The 19,304-nt window shown below is 40.1% G+C and overlaps 1 protein-coding gene across 1 annotated transcript in view; it reads right to left on the reverse strand.

The window, feature by feature from the left end:
- Positions 1-19,304, reverse strand: part of LOC111152008 (maltase-glucoamylase 2 (putative)) — an 89,418-nt gene that overhangs the window by 26,663 nt on the left and 43,451 nt on the right. The window contains exons 20-34 of the mRNA XM_022510273.1: positions 18,901-19,025; positions 17,968-18,056; positions 17,134-17,177; positions 13,758-13,925; positions 12,422-12,577; positions 11,056-11,277; positions 8,920-9,074; positions 7,739-7,907; positions 6,861-6,957; positions 6,252-6,364; positions 5,654-5,779; positions 4,001-4,129; positions 2,637-2,744; positions 1,112-1,174; positions 160-294 (exon numbers count right to left, since the gene is read on the reverse strand). Coding sequence (XP_022365981.1) covers positions 160-294; positions 1,112-1,174; positions 2,637-2,744; positions 4,001-4,129; positions 5,654-5,779; positions 6,252-6,364; positions 6,861-6,957; positions 7,739-7,907; positions 8,920-9,074; positions 11,056-11,277; positions 12,422-12,577; positions 13,758-13,925; positions 17,134-17,177; positions 17,968-18,056; positions 18,901-19,025 — 1,899 coding nt within the window. The remainder of the gene's footprint in view (positions 1-159; positions 295-1,111; positions 1,175-2,636; positions 2,745-4,000; positions 4,130-5,653; positions 5,780-6,251; positions 6,365-6,860; positions 6,958-7,738; positions 7,908-8,919; positions 9,075-11,055; positions 11,278-12,421; positions 12,578-13,757; positions 13,926-17,133; positions 17,178-17,967; positions 18,057-18,900; positions 19,026-19,304) is intronic.

Here is a 19,304-nt window from a genome sequence, read left to right on the forward strand (position 1 = left end):
CCTCTCTGTGTCTCTAGGGGTCCAGCACCTCAACTATACAAGAGTATCCCTCTCTCTCACTCCCCCAGCCTTAGCTCCTTCCTTTGTTTGTCTTTGCATTGCCTCTCCATGGTTTGACTCCTAACATTTCCAAAGAAGAACCACCAAGGGTGCACTTACAATCCACAGTCCATCAAACTTCAAGTTCTTCCCTGACTTTTGGAAATTTTCATAGAGCTCTTTGATTTCCATCTTCCACCATGCGGCTGTACTATTACGTAAGAAGTCAGGAAAAGCAACGTTGGCTCTGTACAGCTGTAAGAGTAAACACATACTTTCAGGATGGGTCTTCACCTGTCCAGGAAGGGGAGTCTGGGGACCAGGAAGGGACAAGGAGCAGGTACCTGGGCAAGGTACTGCCCCACTCAGATTCTGAAACTAGTCTCAGCTCTGCTGTTGTTTCTACAGAGTTTACTGTGAACACAAAGCTCAGAGAAGGCTGACTGCATTCTTTATTCTCCTAGAAGGACATTAGATAGTCTTAAACCCCCTTGAAACATGAGATCCGTTTAATGACCGGACCTTTAATCATATGAACTGGAAAATTAACTATCTGGGTCTAAATGATCAAACTTCAGATATGTAAATATTTTTTCTACACTGACCAAATAAAGGAGACCAGTCATCCAGGGAAAAGTGACCTGCAGATTGAAGGGGAGGCTAGATGCCCAGGTTGATGTGACATCAAGTGTGGAGATCAAAAACATCAACCCTTTTGAACTGGCTGGCATATTTTCTTATATGGGGACAATTCACTAAAAACCTAGTCTGTTCATAACCTCTCCAGTGAAAATATTCTGGATTTCAATTTATTATTTTTCAAGCACCATTGGATTTAAACATAATACCACTTATTAAAGGCACACATGTGAAGACACTTCACTTCATTTCCCTCTACACATTTCCAGTTTAGTTGCTTATTGTGTTTTCCGTTTCTGTCTGATCTCATTCTACCAAGAAATTACCGGTTGACAAGCATGCTCAGAGAGTTGTTTAACCAAGTCCTGGGATAACACTTATAAGTATCCAGATGTTTAGGGCAACGTGGACAGAAATCTGCACACAACTATACCTTAACCTGAGTTTCATGGTCAAGGGATGTATCCACATTCACATTGGGCAGTTCTGGCCAAGCCTATAGAAAAAGAAGAAAAATTAAAACTTCTGAAAGGCATTGCATATGGACCATGAGATGATTCACGTGTCAGACTCTAATGACATGCATCTCCATAAAATTCTTGGATTTCTTTGTCATTAATTAAATAGTAAAATCTGAATATATGAAATTCTGTTAGGAGAAAATAGAGTAGGGTCCTTTGACTCATTTCATAAGCTTTCAAAATCATTAAGCTCAAAAATAAAATAAGCTAAATCTATTTTAAATATATCCTCTGATCAATCACCTTTCAAATGACTATTCTGCTGTCTATCATAGACATATAACAAAATTCTCTCCAAAAGTAACAAATTTAAAACATGACTCTAAAGAACTAAGATTGATTTCATTCACAACCTATAAAATTAGCCTTAATATTCTTAAGTAGCATTAACACTTACTGGAGATTCCAAATATACATAGCATTAAAAAAAATCCAGAGTTTCAACCAATCTCATCTATAACTAGAAGGGCATTAACTATATACATTGATTAATTAACTAGAAGGGCATTAACTATATACGTTGATTAATTAATCCATTCAGCAAATGCTTACTGATACTATATGATAGGCACTGTACTATAATCTGTATCTACTGAGATTTAAGTAAGAAATAGTCCTTGTTTTCTTTTTTTTAAAAGATATATTTATTTAAGAGACAGAGAGACTCCTCATTGAGCAGGGAGCCTGACGCAGAGCTTGACCCCAGGACCCTAAGATCATGACCTGAGCCAAAACCAAAAGTTGGACTCTCAACCCACTGAGTCATGCAGGACTAACCCACTTAGTCCTTGTTTTCTAAGAGTTCACAGATAAATGTGTGTGCTAAGTGACATGCTATCCTCTCTGAAGATGCTAATATAGAAAATGGGAGAAATGAGCAGAGGTAAACTGGTCACTGAATGCTTCTATGAGAGTACATTTGAGTTGGTCTTGAAGTGCAGATATTATCTGGGTAAGCTGAGAAGGCAACATCCAAAGGCACAGTAAGCAGAGCATGCACCTAAAACAGCAGGAAGCGTAGCACAGTTACAAAGCAGAGTCGGAATCCTGCGTAGGAGCTTCTGTCACCTGGGGTCAGGAAGTGCACCTACAATTCTGTTGCTATAAAACAAACAGATGAAGACTGAGAGTTCATCAGACACAGACTTCAACAGACACAGACTTCAGAGCCATTCCCAAAGGAATTCTTTATGTTTGTTACGTGACCAGCTGGAATACATAAAGGTTGGAGCATCAGAATATCTCCAGACAATAAAACAAAGCTCACTGATACTTTAGAGACTTAGACCTTGGTCTTATTAATCAACATCAGGAAGATTTCTACTCATTCATGATTTATTAATTACCCAATATATTTTGCCAGGATTTACTGACAGCCTCTTTTAATCAAGACATTCTGGTGCTGATTAATTATGGGCATCTTCTCCCAAGGCTCACCTTTCCCCAGACAATGTCATTACTGTTGGGCCATTTGATGAACACATTGTTTTCCTTCCCTCTTTTGAATGGCTGATACATGGTCTCGTTGCCAGAAATAGCTGGGTCCTGCAATGAAAGGGTTTAAAACAGCAAACATGAGAAAAACAGCTCCAAGACAAAAAACAAAAACAGAATACCCATAGATAATTTGCTTTATGTCTATAAAATTCTTGAGGAATAAAGTATGCTGTTGGAAAACATTCCTGGAGATAAGCCAGGTTAATAAGACATTAACCTCCCACAAAGAAAGTCAATTTATTGTGCTCCTAGAGTATGGTATCAATACTCTTTAAGAACATGAAGCTTCTTTCTTCTGTTCTGTGTCCAAAGTGGCTTCCCTGTTTACCCCATCCCATACCTGCCTTAGTTACCCTATAATAGTATCCTATTTCACAACTGTCATATAAATCACCACTATCTGAAATTATCTTTAATTTTTCTCATTTTTTGAAGTTTTTATTGCCAGTTAGTTAATAGGCAGTGTAATGTTAGTCCAGTTGTACAATATAGTCATTCTTTAATGGTGATTTATTGGCTGTCTCTGATTGAATAAAATCCTGTAAGAAAAAGGACAATGTCTGATTCATTAATTTCGATCATACACACACACACACACACACACACACAGACACATACACACACACACACACACACTTTTTAGAACAGTGATTTTCAAAGACCCAGTATTTAATTAATACTTGAATGAATGAATGAAAGTCAGGAAATAATGTTCTATTTCTTGAAAGCTAGAAGGGAGGACCATTTGCAGGTAACTACTTCCGTGTTTATCAAAATACAGCCTCCAGTGCAAAATCATAAATTGATGTTCTGAATCTTAGCTCAGTTGTTTGTGAGTTTAATTAAGAAGAAGTAAATCCCCTGAGCCTCACCATTGCTGAGTAATGATACAACTGAAGTGGCTTTTGAACCCCCTAAGGTAAATATGAGACTAGGATACAGCGATTCCCTCAGAGGCACAGCCTAGAACAATGAGGCCTTTTGGATGTTGCTGTTATGTTCAGTGTTTCAGTCCATAGTTCTGACTTTAACCAAGGGAATCGTAGTAACAAATTACACCTCAGTGATACTTATGAAAAATAAATATTGCAAAGTATCACCTTCGGAAAGCCATTTTTCATGTGTTCTGTCCTCCTTTGTTTATTCGCTTTTTAAAACTTAAAAAAAAATTATAGTCTCACAGGAAGTTGCAAAAAATGTACAGGGAAGTCTTGTGTACTCTTCATCTAGTTTCCCTCAATGCTACTATTTTAAAGCCATGAACACAGAAACAGAAAATGGGCTCTAATCTTCTAAATACCTACCAGAATGAGAATGAATCTCATGCCATTATTCTTCATTTGCTCAATCAAGAAGCTGAGGTTTTTGAAGCTGGAGCTGAGAGTGAAGTCCAGCTTCCGGTCCATGTAATCGATGTCTACGTGCTGGACGTCCTACAGGAAGGAGCAAGCAAGGTGCCGGGGATCCTATGGCAGTACCCCTCAGGACCCACAAACGCCTCTGCCGACCCCAGCCCAGGCCCCTCCTAATTTGTCCAACCCCCCCCACCACAAACACACACTTTTCAATTCTGAAGACTGAAATTGCTTTCTGATTCTTACATACAGATCACCTGTCCCCATCCTTTTCCATCTGTTCCCCCAATTGGAATTGTCTCTGCTTTCCCTCCCTTGATTCAATTCTTTTCCACTCTTCACATTGCAAATTGGCGAGCCTATCAAAACAAGTGCTAGTTGAATATTCAAGGGTAGAAAGCAGGACTTCCCTGAGAAATATATTTATTTCCCCCCTTCCAGTAAACCTGATTGGATTTATTACATTTAGAACTGTATTATTGTATAGGTTTTTAGAATGTGTGTATTTCTGCCATTCTGTTCTACTGCATGGTCCTTGAGATGAGAATTTTGTCTTCCCTTTTCTCTAAATATTACCAAACCAGGCTTCTGCATGTGAAAGTCACTCAATCTAGGGTTGGTGAGTGATGGCTAATGTGGTTAATACTCACTTGAAAAAAAGAGATACTCCTTTTTGGCCTGAAGAGGATAATCACCCATATTGCCTTAAGATTCTAGGTAAAACTTGATTGGGGAACAGAGACTTGTGCAAAAGCCAAAGCTTGGAAAAGAACAAACTGACATATTATAAACACTGATCACCTTGGTGCAGTAGATCTCTGGATTTTTTCATCTGTTAATTTTCCTACTTTTTCTACTTTACATTTAATACATATATGGTAGAGTAGTACATAAAAATAAAATACTTAAAGCCTGGGTGAATGTTTCAAATTATCTTGATGACAACATCATAACACTTCACTTTATTCCCATCTTCCAGTCATTAGTTGTCCTCTAAACTCTCAGGAGGTGGACTGACAGCAGAGAAAGAGCATGAGGGATGAGAAACTGATGATTACAGAGGAAGGGTGTGCTCTCTGTGGACTTCTGCTTGCTGGCAGCAATGGCCTACACTTCTTGGGGCTTAGGAAGGGGACTAGGTTGTCGTTGTGTGATATGCATATGTGAGTATGTGTGATCCCCAGAGAGTGAAGACTTGATTTTAGCTGCTTTCTTTCATACTGTCACTTTATATCCATCCTCTCTAAGAACTGTCATCCTTTTGACATGATTCTCACTTAGAAGTTCCCAAAGTCATGACTTAAGACTAGCCATGCTTACTGCAGGGCATTCTTGGCAAAAGGCAATGAATGAGTAACAGTATCCCTCAAACACACTGCCAACCACTGAAGAATTAAGGCAACTTTCAATTTTGAACCCTCGATTTAAGGGTGGCGTGAAATAAATTTGGAAATCACTGTATTCCACACAAGACTAGCTCTGTAACTACATTTTCCTGTACTGAAGTCATCATCAATAATTTCCCTGAAGACATTTTCAATCTATAATTAGGCACAAATTCCCATAACTAATTAAACCATGGGCTGAGTGGGGGATTCATACATAGGGAATCTGTGCCGCCATCATTGCCTCATACAACTGGGAGATCTCAGTATCATTCTGGTATCCATAGCGACTTAGCTGGAATCCCAAGGCCCAGTATGGAGTCATTGCTGGCCGACCAATCAACTAGAAGAAAAAAGAAAAATGGGTCCAGGAAGACTTTGGGGGAAAGGGAAGAAAAGACTTATACTTGAAGCAATTTGAGCACTTCTACTGAGCACTGTCTGATCTAAGAGGTCTTGCTCAAGAAAAATAAGAGAGTTAAATAAATATGGACTGATCATCAACATGCAGGATGACAGAAAATCTCCTGTATTCTAGAGATTCTACTCTGGGAAGGCTAAGAACTCAGGGGTTGTTACTGATTAGATATTCTTAGGATGCTTAGCAAATAATTAAGAGACACATGGGTTATCTAAAGGCATATCTATATGCCTTTATACCTGTAACATTAGAACCTAACTTCAGGAAAGACAGCAATAATGTAGTAGGAATACCCAAGGGACATAGAAACAAAAATCAACTATCTCAGTGATAAGAACATGGTAATAACCAAAAATCACTTGATTGTTTATCAATGCATAGAGTGAATTCTAACCTCAGTGTATTGTTGAGTTACAAGCTCAGGGGTTGGCCCCAAAACCATATAAAAGTCCAAAATCCCTCCTGTGGTGCGGTATGTCAGGGCAGGAGTGGGCTGGAATGACACATCTGTTTTAAAAAAAAAAAAAAAAAAGAAGAAGACAAAGAGTCAAGGAGTCCTTGGAGCTATACATCCCCTAGATAGTAAATCTGCCCTAAAATGTACTCTTTACTTTCTCTCTTTCTTTCATGCTTTCCTTCCCTGGAAGGTTTTCTCTTATGCTGTGGAATAGGTGGATTTGCAGGTACCGCAAACATAATCTCAACATCTTGTATCACTCTGTGAAAGGAAGTTAAACTGTCACAGTAAAAGGTCATGCAATTTGGTCAAAATTTTACCACTAACACCTGGCCTAAAGCTCTTCATAAATGTGGAAGGAAGAAATGAAGAAAGGAAGGAAGGAAGGATGGAAGGAAGGGAAGGAAAGAAGAAAGGATGGAAGGGAGGGAAAGTCAGTTTTATTCCATTTCCCTTGCCCTTGAATTTCTCTATTTCTACTGGTATTCCAGATCCCAGGAAAGTAGTCACAGCTGGTTATGTGCAGGGAATGTGCCTCTGTCTTACCCATGGCATTGCTGTTTAGCAGGAGCACCCCATGGGCGCTGCCATCCTCCTCCAGGGCCATGTAGTAGGGGTGGACGCCATAGGAATTCTTCTTGTACTGGGAGAGTCATGGGGGACAGTAGGCAGTAATCAAAAAAAGAAATATCCAAAAAGTTGTTTCTACATCATAACCCAAACAGCAAGCTCCTATTCAATATTGAAGATTCACCACAATGTCATGTTCTTTATTAAACCTTTCTTTCTACCCCAAATAAAAAAATCAGGTGCCCTCCCCCTCCATGCCCTCCTCATTTATTATTACATAATTCTCTCATAGCACAGATAATATTAATATAATTATATTACATATATAATATATATATTATATAATACATATATAGTATGTATTATATATGTATGTATTATATATATGTATATACATATATGTGTAATATGTATATATAATATATATCATATATTATATATAATATATATCATATATTATATATAATATATGATATATATTATATATGTTAATTATGTATATAATATATGAGGGGGAGGGATATATAATATATATTTACCATTAATTCTGCATCTCTCTCTCTCTCTCTCTTACTAGCCTATAAACCTCTGGAGAACGGACACCGTTTTTTAAATAAGACATGTACCTGACACATAGAATATACTAAAGAAAAGTTTACGAAGTAAAATCCATAGTCCACAGGAAAAAAGTATGTTAGGGACAGAAGGAGCGTAACCCGTGGCCTATTTCGTCTGAGAACAGAATTTATCAACACAAGGTGAAGCTCATTAATCGGCACTCTACATGTACATATGGATTAAGATAAATTTATACGGAGAGAAACTGATCGATAGTCTTTTTCTTTTGTGCTTACTGCTGGGGGCTCATCACGAGCAAACATTCCCCACGTGGTCCAGCTCATACTTCTTCTGAAAGCTGTGTGCTCCGTCTCCCCAAAGCCATAGATGTACTGAGAGGGGAGGCGAGTAGAAATGGAGAGGAACATGTCGTTGAAGGTGAAGCCAGGCAGCTGAGAATCCCAACTGTAACACAAAAGCATACCTCCACATTGCCCTGATCATGGGCAGAGTAAGCAGGGGGCCTGTTTGGGAATTCTAGTGGCTTCCTCAGCCTTCTAAAGGAATGCACAGCTGGATGCAGGTTCAAATACTGTGAAACGACATAGCTCGTAACAAAGGCCATGACTCACTGCCAATGTTTTTATTCTGTGGTCTGCCAGGCTGAGAACTCCTTTTCTAGGCCATGGGCTCCTTGAAGGCAAGGACTATGTCTCACTCATCTCTTTATCCCAGTGATCATTGGAGAACCGGTTTGTATACATGTATGAATCAATAAGCAAGGTCTAATCACGTTTCCCAAAAGAAAAGGGTAAAGCTCTTCACATGAGTTCTCTAGATTGGTCAAAGGACTTCTTAGCAAAGAAGGCAACTAACTGACCAAAGTTAAACACTCAGTCAAAGAGAGGAAAAGGCTGTCTACATGTGCGCACAGAGGTGATGGTTTTTACTTGGAAGGGGAACTTCAGCCCCAGGCAAAATCCTTCACTTCATTCCATTCAGCAACAAGACAAGGGATGAGAAATGACAACTCTTTTCCCATTTAACATTGGGAAAAGACTTTAAGTCTACAGCGCTGATAAAAGCAAAGATTTTAAGAAGCTGTTTCTCTTTCCTTAGAAAACTTTCCCTCTCTTCCAAGTCTTCTGTTATTTTATAATGAGGCTACATAGAGCTGATTTCTATCCTTGGTCATGCTCACTAAAAAGAGTTTTCTGTTCTACTCAACAAGAACAATGAGTAGAACATGCATTTTTCTTTTTTCTGAAATTGAGCAACACTTAGTTTAAGCCTTTGATTAATTTTTCTTGTTGAGTTAGTGACTAGTAAACAGGGAGTAGATCTGTTGCTCCATTTTCTAACACACACATACACATACTTATATTGTCTCTAAGATTAATATTTTATGTGCATTAATTAGAACTACCATAATTAGGCCCAGAACCACTTTAGTGAGAACTAAATAAATAGTGCTTACATCACAGTGCCAGAGCTTTTTCTTCGAATCTGGATCCCAAAAGGATTGTTTTGAATCTTGACATCATACAGACGGTCTTCAGGAGAGCCAACTGGAGAGGGAGGGGTGTTCAGAGGCACGGGGACCTCGTACCTTTTGTTTGTGGAATCAAAGATCTAACAAGAAGAGAGAAGGAAACTTTCTGATGGTATAATCTTAGACCTAAAATCTCTCCTGCCAGTTAATATCATTCAGTTCCCATGTTTTCTGACCAGTTTGAATCACATTGGGAGGCATCAAATATCCCAAAGCAAATGGATGTGATTTGCTACCTACAATGCCCAATGTGGATCCCGAACTCCCAAATGCCTCAGAAACACCTATTCAGAAGCAGGGAGGGGACTTCCTCTAAATAATTTATGAATTCAGTATATAGAATTTCACAGATAGAATGTGTGTGTGTGTTTGTGTGTGTGTGTGTCTGTTTATGAGCACATGAATATGTATGTGCACATAATAATGTAAGATTATGTTTGGGCATGTATGTGTATGTCAGAAATTAGAGAACTGAGTTTTTATATGTATTCGGATCTTACTGTTTGTGCTTTCAGATGCTTAAGACAAGTTTGGCCCATAGTCCTGCTTCTTAAAATTGTGTTTCTCAGACCCTGGTGGCTCGTCAAAAATGCAAAGTCTCAGGCCACCCTCCCCTTCATTTTCTGAATCTGAATCTTCATTTTCACAAGATCCCCAGAGTGATTCCTCCCACATACTGTGAAAAACAATGCTTAGAGCTGAGTTGTTCAAGGTGGTATTGTCACCAGTGAGACCCTGTGACCCCCTGAATTCAAGACTGACCTCCTGAACTCAGGAAACTCCTAGAAGTTTCTGCCTAACTGTAACTTCATCTTTTAGAAACTAACTATGGGATTGCTGGACCAGGAAAAGAAACATTTGAGGAGAGGTCTGTGTAGATGAATCAGAAAGTGCAGGCACAGTTACCTCAGCTTTATTATAATGTTAAAACCCCCTTCTGATATTCCTCCCAAGCCCTAACAAAAGGAGCCCGCTTACCCCTGTTGGGGAGTCACTGGCTTTGGAAATCATTCCCTGAGATCTCCTTGATGACCTTGAGAGGCAGCTCCACCTGCTGTAGTCTCTGTCTCTAACTCACCCAGCAGCGGACCCACCAGACACTTGGAGCCGTTAAACGCTCGAAAGGTGATAATCTGAATTGAGACTTGTTATAAGTGTAAACTATACACCAAAATTTGAAGAGTTAGTATGATTCAAAGATTCTAGGGGCACCTAGGTGGCTCAGTTGTTAAATGTCTGCCATCGGCTCAGGTCATGATCCTACAGTCCTGGGATCAAGCCCCGAATCCGTCTCCCTGCTCTGCAGGAAGTCTGCTTCTCCCTCTCCCTCTCCTACTTGTGTTCCCTCTCTATCAAATAAATAAATAAAATCTTAAAAAAAAAATTCTAAAATAGCTCAATAACTGTATTTGGATTACATGGTAAGATAATATTTCAGCATGTTGGTTAAATAAAATCTTATTAAAATGAATTGCATTTGATTTTTTTTCAAATACATCCTTAGGAGTATGGCTAGTAGGAAATACATGTGGTTCACATTGTACTTCCTTGAGAGCAGAGCTGTGGGTCTCAAAGTGTGGCCCCTTGACCCACCTCAGCATTAGAATCATGTGGAAACGTGTTAGGGATGCAGACGCTCAGACTGGGAACTCCAGGGCTGAGACCCAGCCATCTAAGCTTTAACATCTGAGCTTTAATTTAACAAGAATTGTGGGTGATTCTGGAGCTTTCTGAAGTTTAAGAACCACTGTTAGAGAAATAATTCTAACACTGGACGTGAGTTAATGCCACTCATGTGAGTTTCCCATGGAGCGAACACATTTTTCACAGGGCTAAGGAGGGGTCCTTTGAGGACACTTATGACTGAGCGCTTGGCAGTGCAGAACATTCACAACCCCGGTGGGTCCAAGATCACATCCTGGACTGGTACCTCTCTGGGCCATGGTGCCTTTGTCCATTAAATGATGGATTTGGACCAACTGTGTGTCAATGACTTTCATCCACATGGAGCTGTAAGAACTCTGTGTTGAGGATCAAAACCTGCACCACCTTAGAGATTACCTTGAACTGCAGCATGTATTCTGTGTGGTAGATCACGCTCAGCTGGAGGAAGCTGATTGTCGCAGAGAGAGAGCCAGAGGCAGTGGCTGCTCGGGCTGATTCAGGGGCCCCCAGGTGGGCAAGTTTTGTGGTGATGCCCGTAGGCAGGTACTCAATGTTACTGACGGCATAACTAGGGATGGTGTCGTAGTAACAGGTGGGCACGTCAGGAACAGTTGTGTTCTGGAATAAGAGAAGAAATTCCCCATCAGCCTCTAACATCACACTTCAAGGGTCTGATTTCTGGAGAAGCTGGTTCACACAAACTAAGTCTCTTACACCGTGCCCATTATTATGGCTTTAATTATGTTCCTCCCCAAAATGTGAAGTCTTACCCTGGTATCTGTGAAAGTGACCTTATTTGGAAATAGGGTCTTTACAGATGATCAGATTCAATGAGATCATTAGTATCGGTCTAATGTGATATGACCAGTGTCCTTATTAAAAGGGGAAATTTAGACACAGAGACAGACCTGCACCCAGTGAGATGCCCATGTGAGGATGAAGGCAGAGATTGGGGCAATGTTTTTATAAACCAAGCAAGACCAAAGAGTGCCAGAGAACCACCAGAACCTGGGAGAAAAGCACAGGACAGAGTCTCCCTCCCTTTCCTTAGAAGGAACCAACACTGCTGACAGCTTGATCTCAGACTTCTAGCTCCCAGAACGCTCACATAACAGATTTCTGTTGTTCTACGTCACCTAGTTTGTGGCACTTTGTTACGACAGTACCAGTAAATGAATACATCCATTTAAAAAAACACATGCTCTTTGGCCTCCTGTCCTGGGTGGGCAGGTAAGGGTAAGCAGGAAGCCTGATCTGGAGACTGGAATCCTCAGGCAGGGTTCTACTCCTGGTGTCCTCATTGCTACCATTGTGACCTTGAGGTAATCTCTCTGACTTTCATTCTATATATCAAATGAAGAGAAAAAGTCTTACCAACTTACCTTCTGCATGGACTCTCTGATAGATGAAAAAAAAAAAAAAAACCCTCACTTAAAATACTCAATACACAATGCATACCCAACGTATTGTTGCTGTGTTAAAAATAAAAGTGGGGTTTTAAATGCTGTGGTTGGAGGAAAGAGAGAGCCAGAGTGGCAGTAAGTGTTTTCTGATTCAGGATATCTGAGGAAAACACTGGTCTCCTCTCACCCGGAGTTGGCAAAATAATTTTTCAGTTGACATAATGTCATTTTTTTTTTTTCTGAAGGATGATTGCTCTTCAACCCATCAACAGTTTGGAAGTGTTTTCTAGGTGTCTAATTATCCACGGGAAGTTTCTCCAACTTTCTGCTCACTGTGGTGGTGTGTTCCTGATCATTACCTCCCAAAGGCACCCCCGCTGCCTGCAACTCTCCTCAGAGACTGCAGGATCCTCAGGGTAGCAGTTGAATTTCTCCAGGTCACTGACTGGAAGTTTCCATTCGATGGAGAAATTCTCACCAAGTGCCAGTCCCTTGAGATCCCTGATCTTCACCATCTGAGGAAGGAGAAAGGAGGCTGCATGACAAACAAGGTGAAGTTGAGCCACCCAGCCAATGTCCTTCCCTGATGATCTGGAAGGGAAGCTAGCCCTTCATCCAAGACCACTTCATCATGGGATATTTGGAATATTATTTTTTATCCTCTGGGTCTTTCCACCTCCCTGTCAGGAAAATGAACTTGGCTTATTTCTGACCTTTCTCACCTCATGGAGTCACTGTGGAATATTGAAAGGGAAGGGCTTTCATCATGTTAAGGATTACAGATCATAAGCAGGGCTCTCTGTAAGATTCGTTGCACCCTGGGTGTGGTGCTCACACACTATAATAATGATGCCAGTAGTAACAATAGTTAAACTTTATGGAGCATTTATATGGGCCAAGCACTGTGATAACCACTTTAGATGCATTATCTCCACCAATCCTAGAAGGTAATCCTATGCTGCAACTAATACGGCTATCTTCATTTTACAAAATAGAAAACTGAGGGTAAAGAGGTTTAATGCTTTGCCCATGATCTCATAGCTAGGAGACAGCAGAACTAGGGCTGGAACCCATTCTGCCTCGTACAGAAACCAGGCTCTTATTTTTTGCAATCTGCATTGTCAAAATGGAAGGGGGCTGCCCTAAAAAATAGTGAATTTCCCAGCACTTGAAACAGTCAACTAACAGTTGGAACCTTTTGTTAAAGATTAGCTTGTAAGGAACTCATTCAGTAAGAGCAGAATTGGATTATCCCTCGTGTTTTTTTCAACTCTCCTTCAGGGTAATGGTATAAAAGCAGTGTGTCAGTTGTGTCTCACAGAGAGTCTTTAACTTAAATGAGAGGACAAACGTGTAAATACTCTCCAGAACTAGGCCAATGTACTGAATCATATTTTCACTATATCACATCTGGGATCAGCAGGTCTAGTTTTAAATCTGCCCAGAGAAGAACTGCCTTGCCTCAGAGTCCCAGCGCCCACTGTCTTCTTCAGTGTTCTGATGCAAACAAAGCTCAGGAGTCCATATTTAGCACGCATAGTTTCTCCTGCAACTGCCCTGTGGTACGGTAGACTTTGCAGCAAGCTAGCTGTCTCTGAAACTGCCCAAAGCGAAAAGAGCAAGGGAGAGCTGGCTGTCAGAATCTTAGGCCCGGGCTTTTGACAAGGGCCCTGCAAGGATGGAACAGTCGCCCACCTTTGATGAAACATTGTAGGTAACATTTGAAATGGAGGTGGCAGAATTACTATGTAAGACAGTAAAATCAGTAGGTTGCTTGTCCATTCCCAAGATTATGATATCTGTAAACATGAGGTTGTTAGGGTCCATATAGTTATTATTTACAGTCTTTGCCTGTAGACGATTCTGGAAAGAAAGAAAAAAACACAAAAACATCTGTTTAGAAACTAGGTACACCACCACATACCACTCAACATTTTTCTTTCTGACATCTGAGGTATGTCTTTTATCTCTGAAGTTCTCATTGGTGCCTGGTGATCATCCCCAGGGAATTTGCTAACCCAGACTCTTTCCAGCCTTCAATCTTTCAGTAACATTTCATGTTTGTTTTGGCTCACTGGTTACTGATTGATTCCATCACTCAGAAAATATGTTCCTGACATCACAGAATTTCCAAGTGGACAAGATGGGTACTCTTTTTTTTTTAATTACTTTTATTAACATACAATGTATTATTTGTCCCAGGGGTACAGGTCTGTGAATAATCAGTCTTACACATTTCAAAGCACTCAACATAGCCCATACCCTCCCCAATGTCCATAACCCAGCCACTCTATCTCTACCCTCCCAACACCCGAGCAACCCTCAGTTTGTTTTGTGAGATTAAGAGTCTCTTACAGTTTGTCTCCTTCCTGATCCCATCTTGTTTCATTTTTTCCTTCCCTACCCCCTACAACCCCCTACCCTGCCTCTCAAATTCCTCATATCAGAGAGATCATATGATAATTATCTTCCTCTGATAGACTTATTTCACTTAGAATAATACCCTCTAGTTCCATCCATGTTGTTGCAAATGGCAAGATTTCATTCCTTTTGATGGCTGCACATTATTCCATTATATATATATATACCACATCTTCTTTATTCATTCATCTGTTGATCATCTAGGTTCATCTAGGATCATCTAGGACATCTAGGTTCTTTCCATAGTTTGGCTATTGTGGACATTGCTACTATAAATATTCAGGTGGATGTGTCCCTTTGGATCACTACATTTGTATCTTTAGGGTAAATACCCAATAGTGTGATTGCTGGGTCATAGGGTAGCTCTATTTTCAACTTTTTGAGGAACCTCCATGTTGTTTTCCAGAGTGGCTGCACCAGCCTGCATTAAATGGGTACTCTTAAATAAAAAGACACCAGCACACACACAGACCTATTGGCCCACAAAGATGAAGACACACACACACACATACGAAGTACCTAAATACTTTCTTTTTCCTTTTAATGATGATGAGGATAGGAGCTAAAATTTATGAGTGTTTACTCTGTGCCAGGCTTGGTGCTAAGCATCTCATTCCATTCTGACAGCAAGCTATGAGCCTTCTTGGGAAGACAGAAGCCCCGGGGAAGCAAACAACTTTCCCAGGGAATCATAGTTCAAAAGTGATGAAGTGGAGCTCTGACCAAGGTGGACTGAAGAAAAAAAGGGGGGGGATGGGCACTTTGATGTTTAAAAAGATTAGGGAACCCACAAGCATGCCCAAGTGATTTTTTTGCAAAGGCTCAAAAGTTATGTAGTAGAGAAAAGAGAGACTTTTCAACAAACGATGCTGGGTGAGATGGCCATCCAGAGGCCAAAACTAAAATCTGTGTCTCAATCTCACATTGTGTATAAAAACTAACTCAAAGCAGATCATAGACTTAAATGTAAAAGGTACAACTAAAATTTTTAGGGAAAAAAAGAGGAGAAAAAATATTCAAGATCTAGAAAAAGTCCTTACAGTGGACACGAAAAAGCACGATCCATAAAAGAAATTAGAAAGATAAATTAGACACATCAAAATTTAAAACTTTTGCTTAGTGAAAAAATGAAAGGACATGCCTACAGACTGATAGGAAATATTTACACACCACGTATCCAAAACAGAAGTCCTCTCTAGAACGTATAAAGATGTCTCAAAACTGAACAGAAAAACAAAACAGGCAGTCAATGAGAAAATAGGCAGAAGAACTGGACAGACATTTCATCTAAGGGAATATAAATATACACAGATGGCAAATGAAAGGATGGTCAACATCATTAGAAATAAAGAAACACAAATTGAAACCACAATAACAGGTAATAAGATAAGATAATACCCTTATCAAAAGAACTAAAATTAAAAAAACTTATGACAACATATATGCTGGCTATGATACAGAGAAACTGGGTTGCTCAAGCATTGCTGGTGGGAATGCAAAATAGTAGGTCCACTCTGAAAACCAGTTTGGCAGTTCCTCACAAAACTAAACATGCGATCACTGTAAGACCCAGCAACTGCACTTTTGGGTGTCAATCCCAGACAAATGGAAACCTGTCCATGAGTGTTCATAGCAGCTTTTTTTTTGTAATAGCTATGCCTGGAAATAACCATTTATTAAGTGAATTGTTAAACAGAAGGTAGATATATATATCTTGGAATGGTCCTCAGCAACAAAAAGGAATAGATTTTTAATATGCAACGCCTTGGATGAATTTTGAGAGAATTTTGCTGAGGGAAAAAAATGTCAGTTTCAAGCTTACATGCTGTATGATTCCATCTACATCAAATTCTTGAAAGGACAAGATGTTCCCATGAGGGGAACCTGGGTAAAAGGGACAAGCAGAACTCTCTGTATTATTCCTTACAACTGCATGGGGCTCTATAATTATCTCAAAATAAAAAGGATAATTTAAAAAACAATATGCGTTCTTACTCTTCATTCTTCCTTTCTTAAAAGAAAGGAGAAATAAAGGAAAGAGATACTCCACAAAAGTAACCTCACACATGTACAATCAGACTTCAAAGAAAATCAAATTAGAATTCTCATATCCTCTGATAGATAGCGTTATTGCCTTTTTTTCCTCTTGATGCCTTTGGGAGAGAGAGATGAGGCAAGCAATGATCTGTATCTTTCTGACCATCCAAACTCTCAAACCCATCTTCCAACCTCTCAAAACCACCATTTAGTACCTGTGCCAAGTTTTGGGGGCTGGAAAGGAAGGCCATTATAGAAGAACCTCAAAAAGGCCCCATACCACTCATCACCCCTGCCCACATCTCACACACACTTGTACCCCATTCCCTCTAGCCAAAGACACATCCCAGAAGTTAGGACTCATCAAGCTCAGAGACAATGATTTTTTTTTTCCTAGAATAAAGAAAACAAGTTCTTCACTGGAGTCATACTGACTTGAGAGGCTTATATATCTAACATAGATTAAAAACTCTCATTTTAACTCTCATCTTTTCTGGGACCATCATGGGCACCATCCCTGTTCCATATGACCAAGCATCACAGCAAACCAAAAATTCAAAAGGCAATCATAGAAAAGAACATATACTGCATGTTCCTCAAAAACAGTACTTACAGAGCTGACAGAAAAATCATACAGAATATACTTCTTTTCAGCATCTAGAAGAGAGAGAGGAGTACCCATGATTATAGGAAGCAGAGGAGCTGCATGGTCATGCTTTTCTCTCCTTTTTCTCTGCTTATCCAGGTTCTGCCCTTTTTGCCAAACCTCCACCAAGTTTCCTGGACTGCTTTGACTAACCCTAATTGCTTTGCCCCTGCAAACTCCCATGACTCTCTGTGGTACCATTTTGCTGGCATTTAATACATTGTGACTTGCATTTGTAGTCATCCACATACACATTGTATCTATCCTGCTGGACTAGGAGTTCCTGAGAGGCAATGCCTACATCTTATTCATCTTCATATCCCCTGCCTCAGGGCAATAATAAATATCCAATAAATATTAATAAATGCTAATTCTACGCAGGGCAGGGTTTTTATATAATCACAGACCAGAAGCTTATGTCAGCCACTTCTATGGGAATCTTATAATGGAAAAGCATACTATACAAATTAGGATATTTCCTCCTCAATAGTAATCAAAGCAGTATTTTACAAATCTATTAACAAAAATGTATTATTTGATATTGGTAATGACACCCAAAGAAGAGATAATTTAATTAAACTAAACCCAATAATGTCTGTTGCTTTAGTAGTCAATAACATACAGGTTGATCATCTGATCTATTTTAATGCATTGCGCTTGGCTAACTGAACTTCCAGAATAAATTCGTTCCAAGCTTGCAGAAATCAGCACCGATGATAATAGAGTTAGTGCCATACTGGCCAGCCTGCAATGACTACTTTTCACTGAGAACCCCAGGGAGGGGACCACCGGGAGGCCTACCATTAGATACACCATCATCCCAGTACAGCTCGCCCCGTGCCTGTCTCTTGTAGTCCAAGGCAACAATGAGTCCCAGGGAATTCTTTCGACTGTAAAAGAGCAACTCCCAGTTTCAGAAAATGAAGAAGGCATAGAATGTTGTTCAACCAGCCCCTTTCATGTCTCAGGGACAGATGAACTCAGAGTCTACCCCAGAAACAGAGTAGATATTGACATTTTATGGAAATATGGACATTGGGTGTGGTTAGACAGCAGAGGCTGGTAATGAATGACCGTAAGAAGAATGGTAGAAGGAGACAGTTCCTACCAAAGACTGGGTTTGCGATACTACTAACAATTGGCACTTACTGGGTGCGTGCCTTGCGCCCGCCATTCTTCTAAGTGTCCCATATACAGTAAGTCATGTCCATTATTCCATTTAACCTGCTTGATGACACTAAAAAGTCCAGCTGTTATCATCCCCGGTTTGCTCGTGTTGTGCAGCAACACAGAGAGGATGTTGCCCAGGGCAACACCTATGGTAGTGACAGAGCTGGGGTCTGAACCTGAACATTCTGGCTCTTGACCTTGGAAGCTATATTCACTTCTGTGTGATAACTCTCACCTCCTCTTTAACTTGCATTCACTCAAGAAAATCCGCTTGAAGATAGTTTCTGGTCATAGGGAAATCCTCACAAGTGATTATTTTGACTGTTCTTAAATCTGATTCAATTCCCAAGTGAAAGACTCTAGAAACGTGAAGACTAAGGCCACCTTAAGGTAAATGAACATGAAGATACCACTTTGGGGCCAACCTTGAAAGGAGGTGAGAGACATTCCTTACTGGAGATGTCTTCCCTTGACTTATCTACTTTTAGTGTCTGTTTGCCTGTCCCACAACATCGTCCCTTGGCACGTCAGGGCAGTTACACCTTAGAAGAATGAGGAGCTTACCTGGCCTCTGTGGTTGTGCTGGGTTGTTGGATGGGAAATATGAAGCCCCCTCGGAGGTGAAGTCCTATCCTATCGAGTGGCAGCAGCATATCCACCAATTGTTTCCTCCACTGGATGGCTACCCCCTAACCAACAAAAGGATGACAGAGCAGACAAGGGACCGTTGGACTAGGAGGGACCATGCGGATCATTCTAGATCAGTTGCCTCATTTAAAGTAAGTCAGTCAGGGCAAGACAAATGCTCTATGATTTCACTCATTGTGGAATTTAAGAAACAAAACAGATGAACATAGGGGTAAAAAAGAGAAAGGCAAACCATAAAACAGACTCTTTTTTTTTTTAAGATTTTATTTATTTATTTGACAGAGATCACAAGTAGGCAGAGAGGCAGGCAGAGAGAGAGA

The sequence above is a fragment of the Enhydra lutris genome, unplaced genomic scaffold, assembly GCF_002288905.1.
Source record: "Enhydra lutris kenyoni isolate GAN:26980312 unplaced genomic scaffold, ASM228890v2 scaffoldscaffold27, whole genome shotgun sequence".
Classification (NCBI taxonomy): Eukaryota; Metazoa; Chordata; class Mammalia; order Carnivora; family Mustelidae; genus Enhydra; species Enhydra lutris.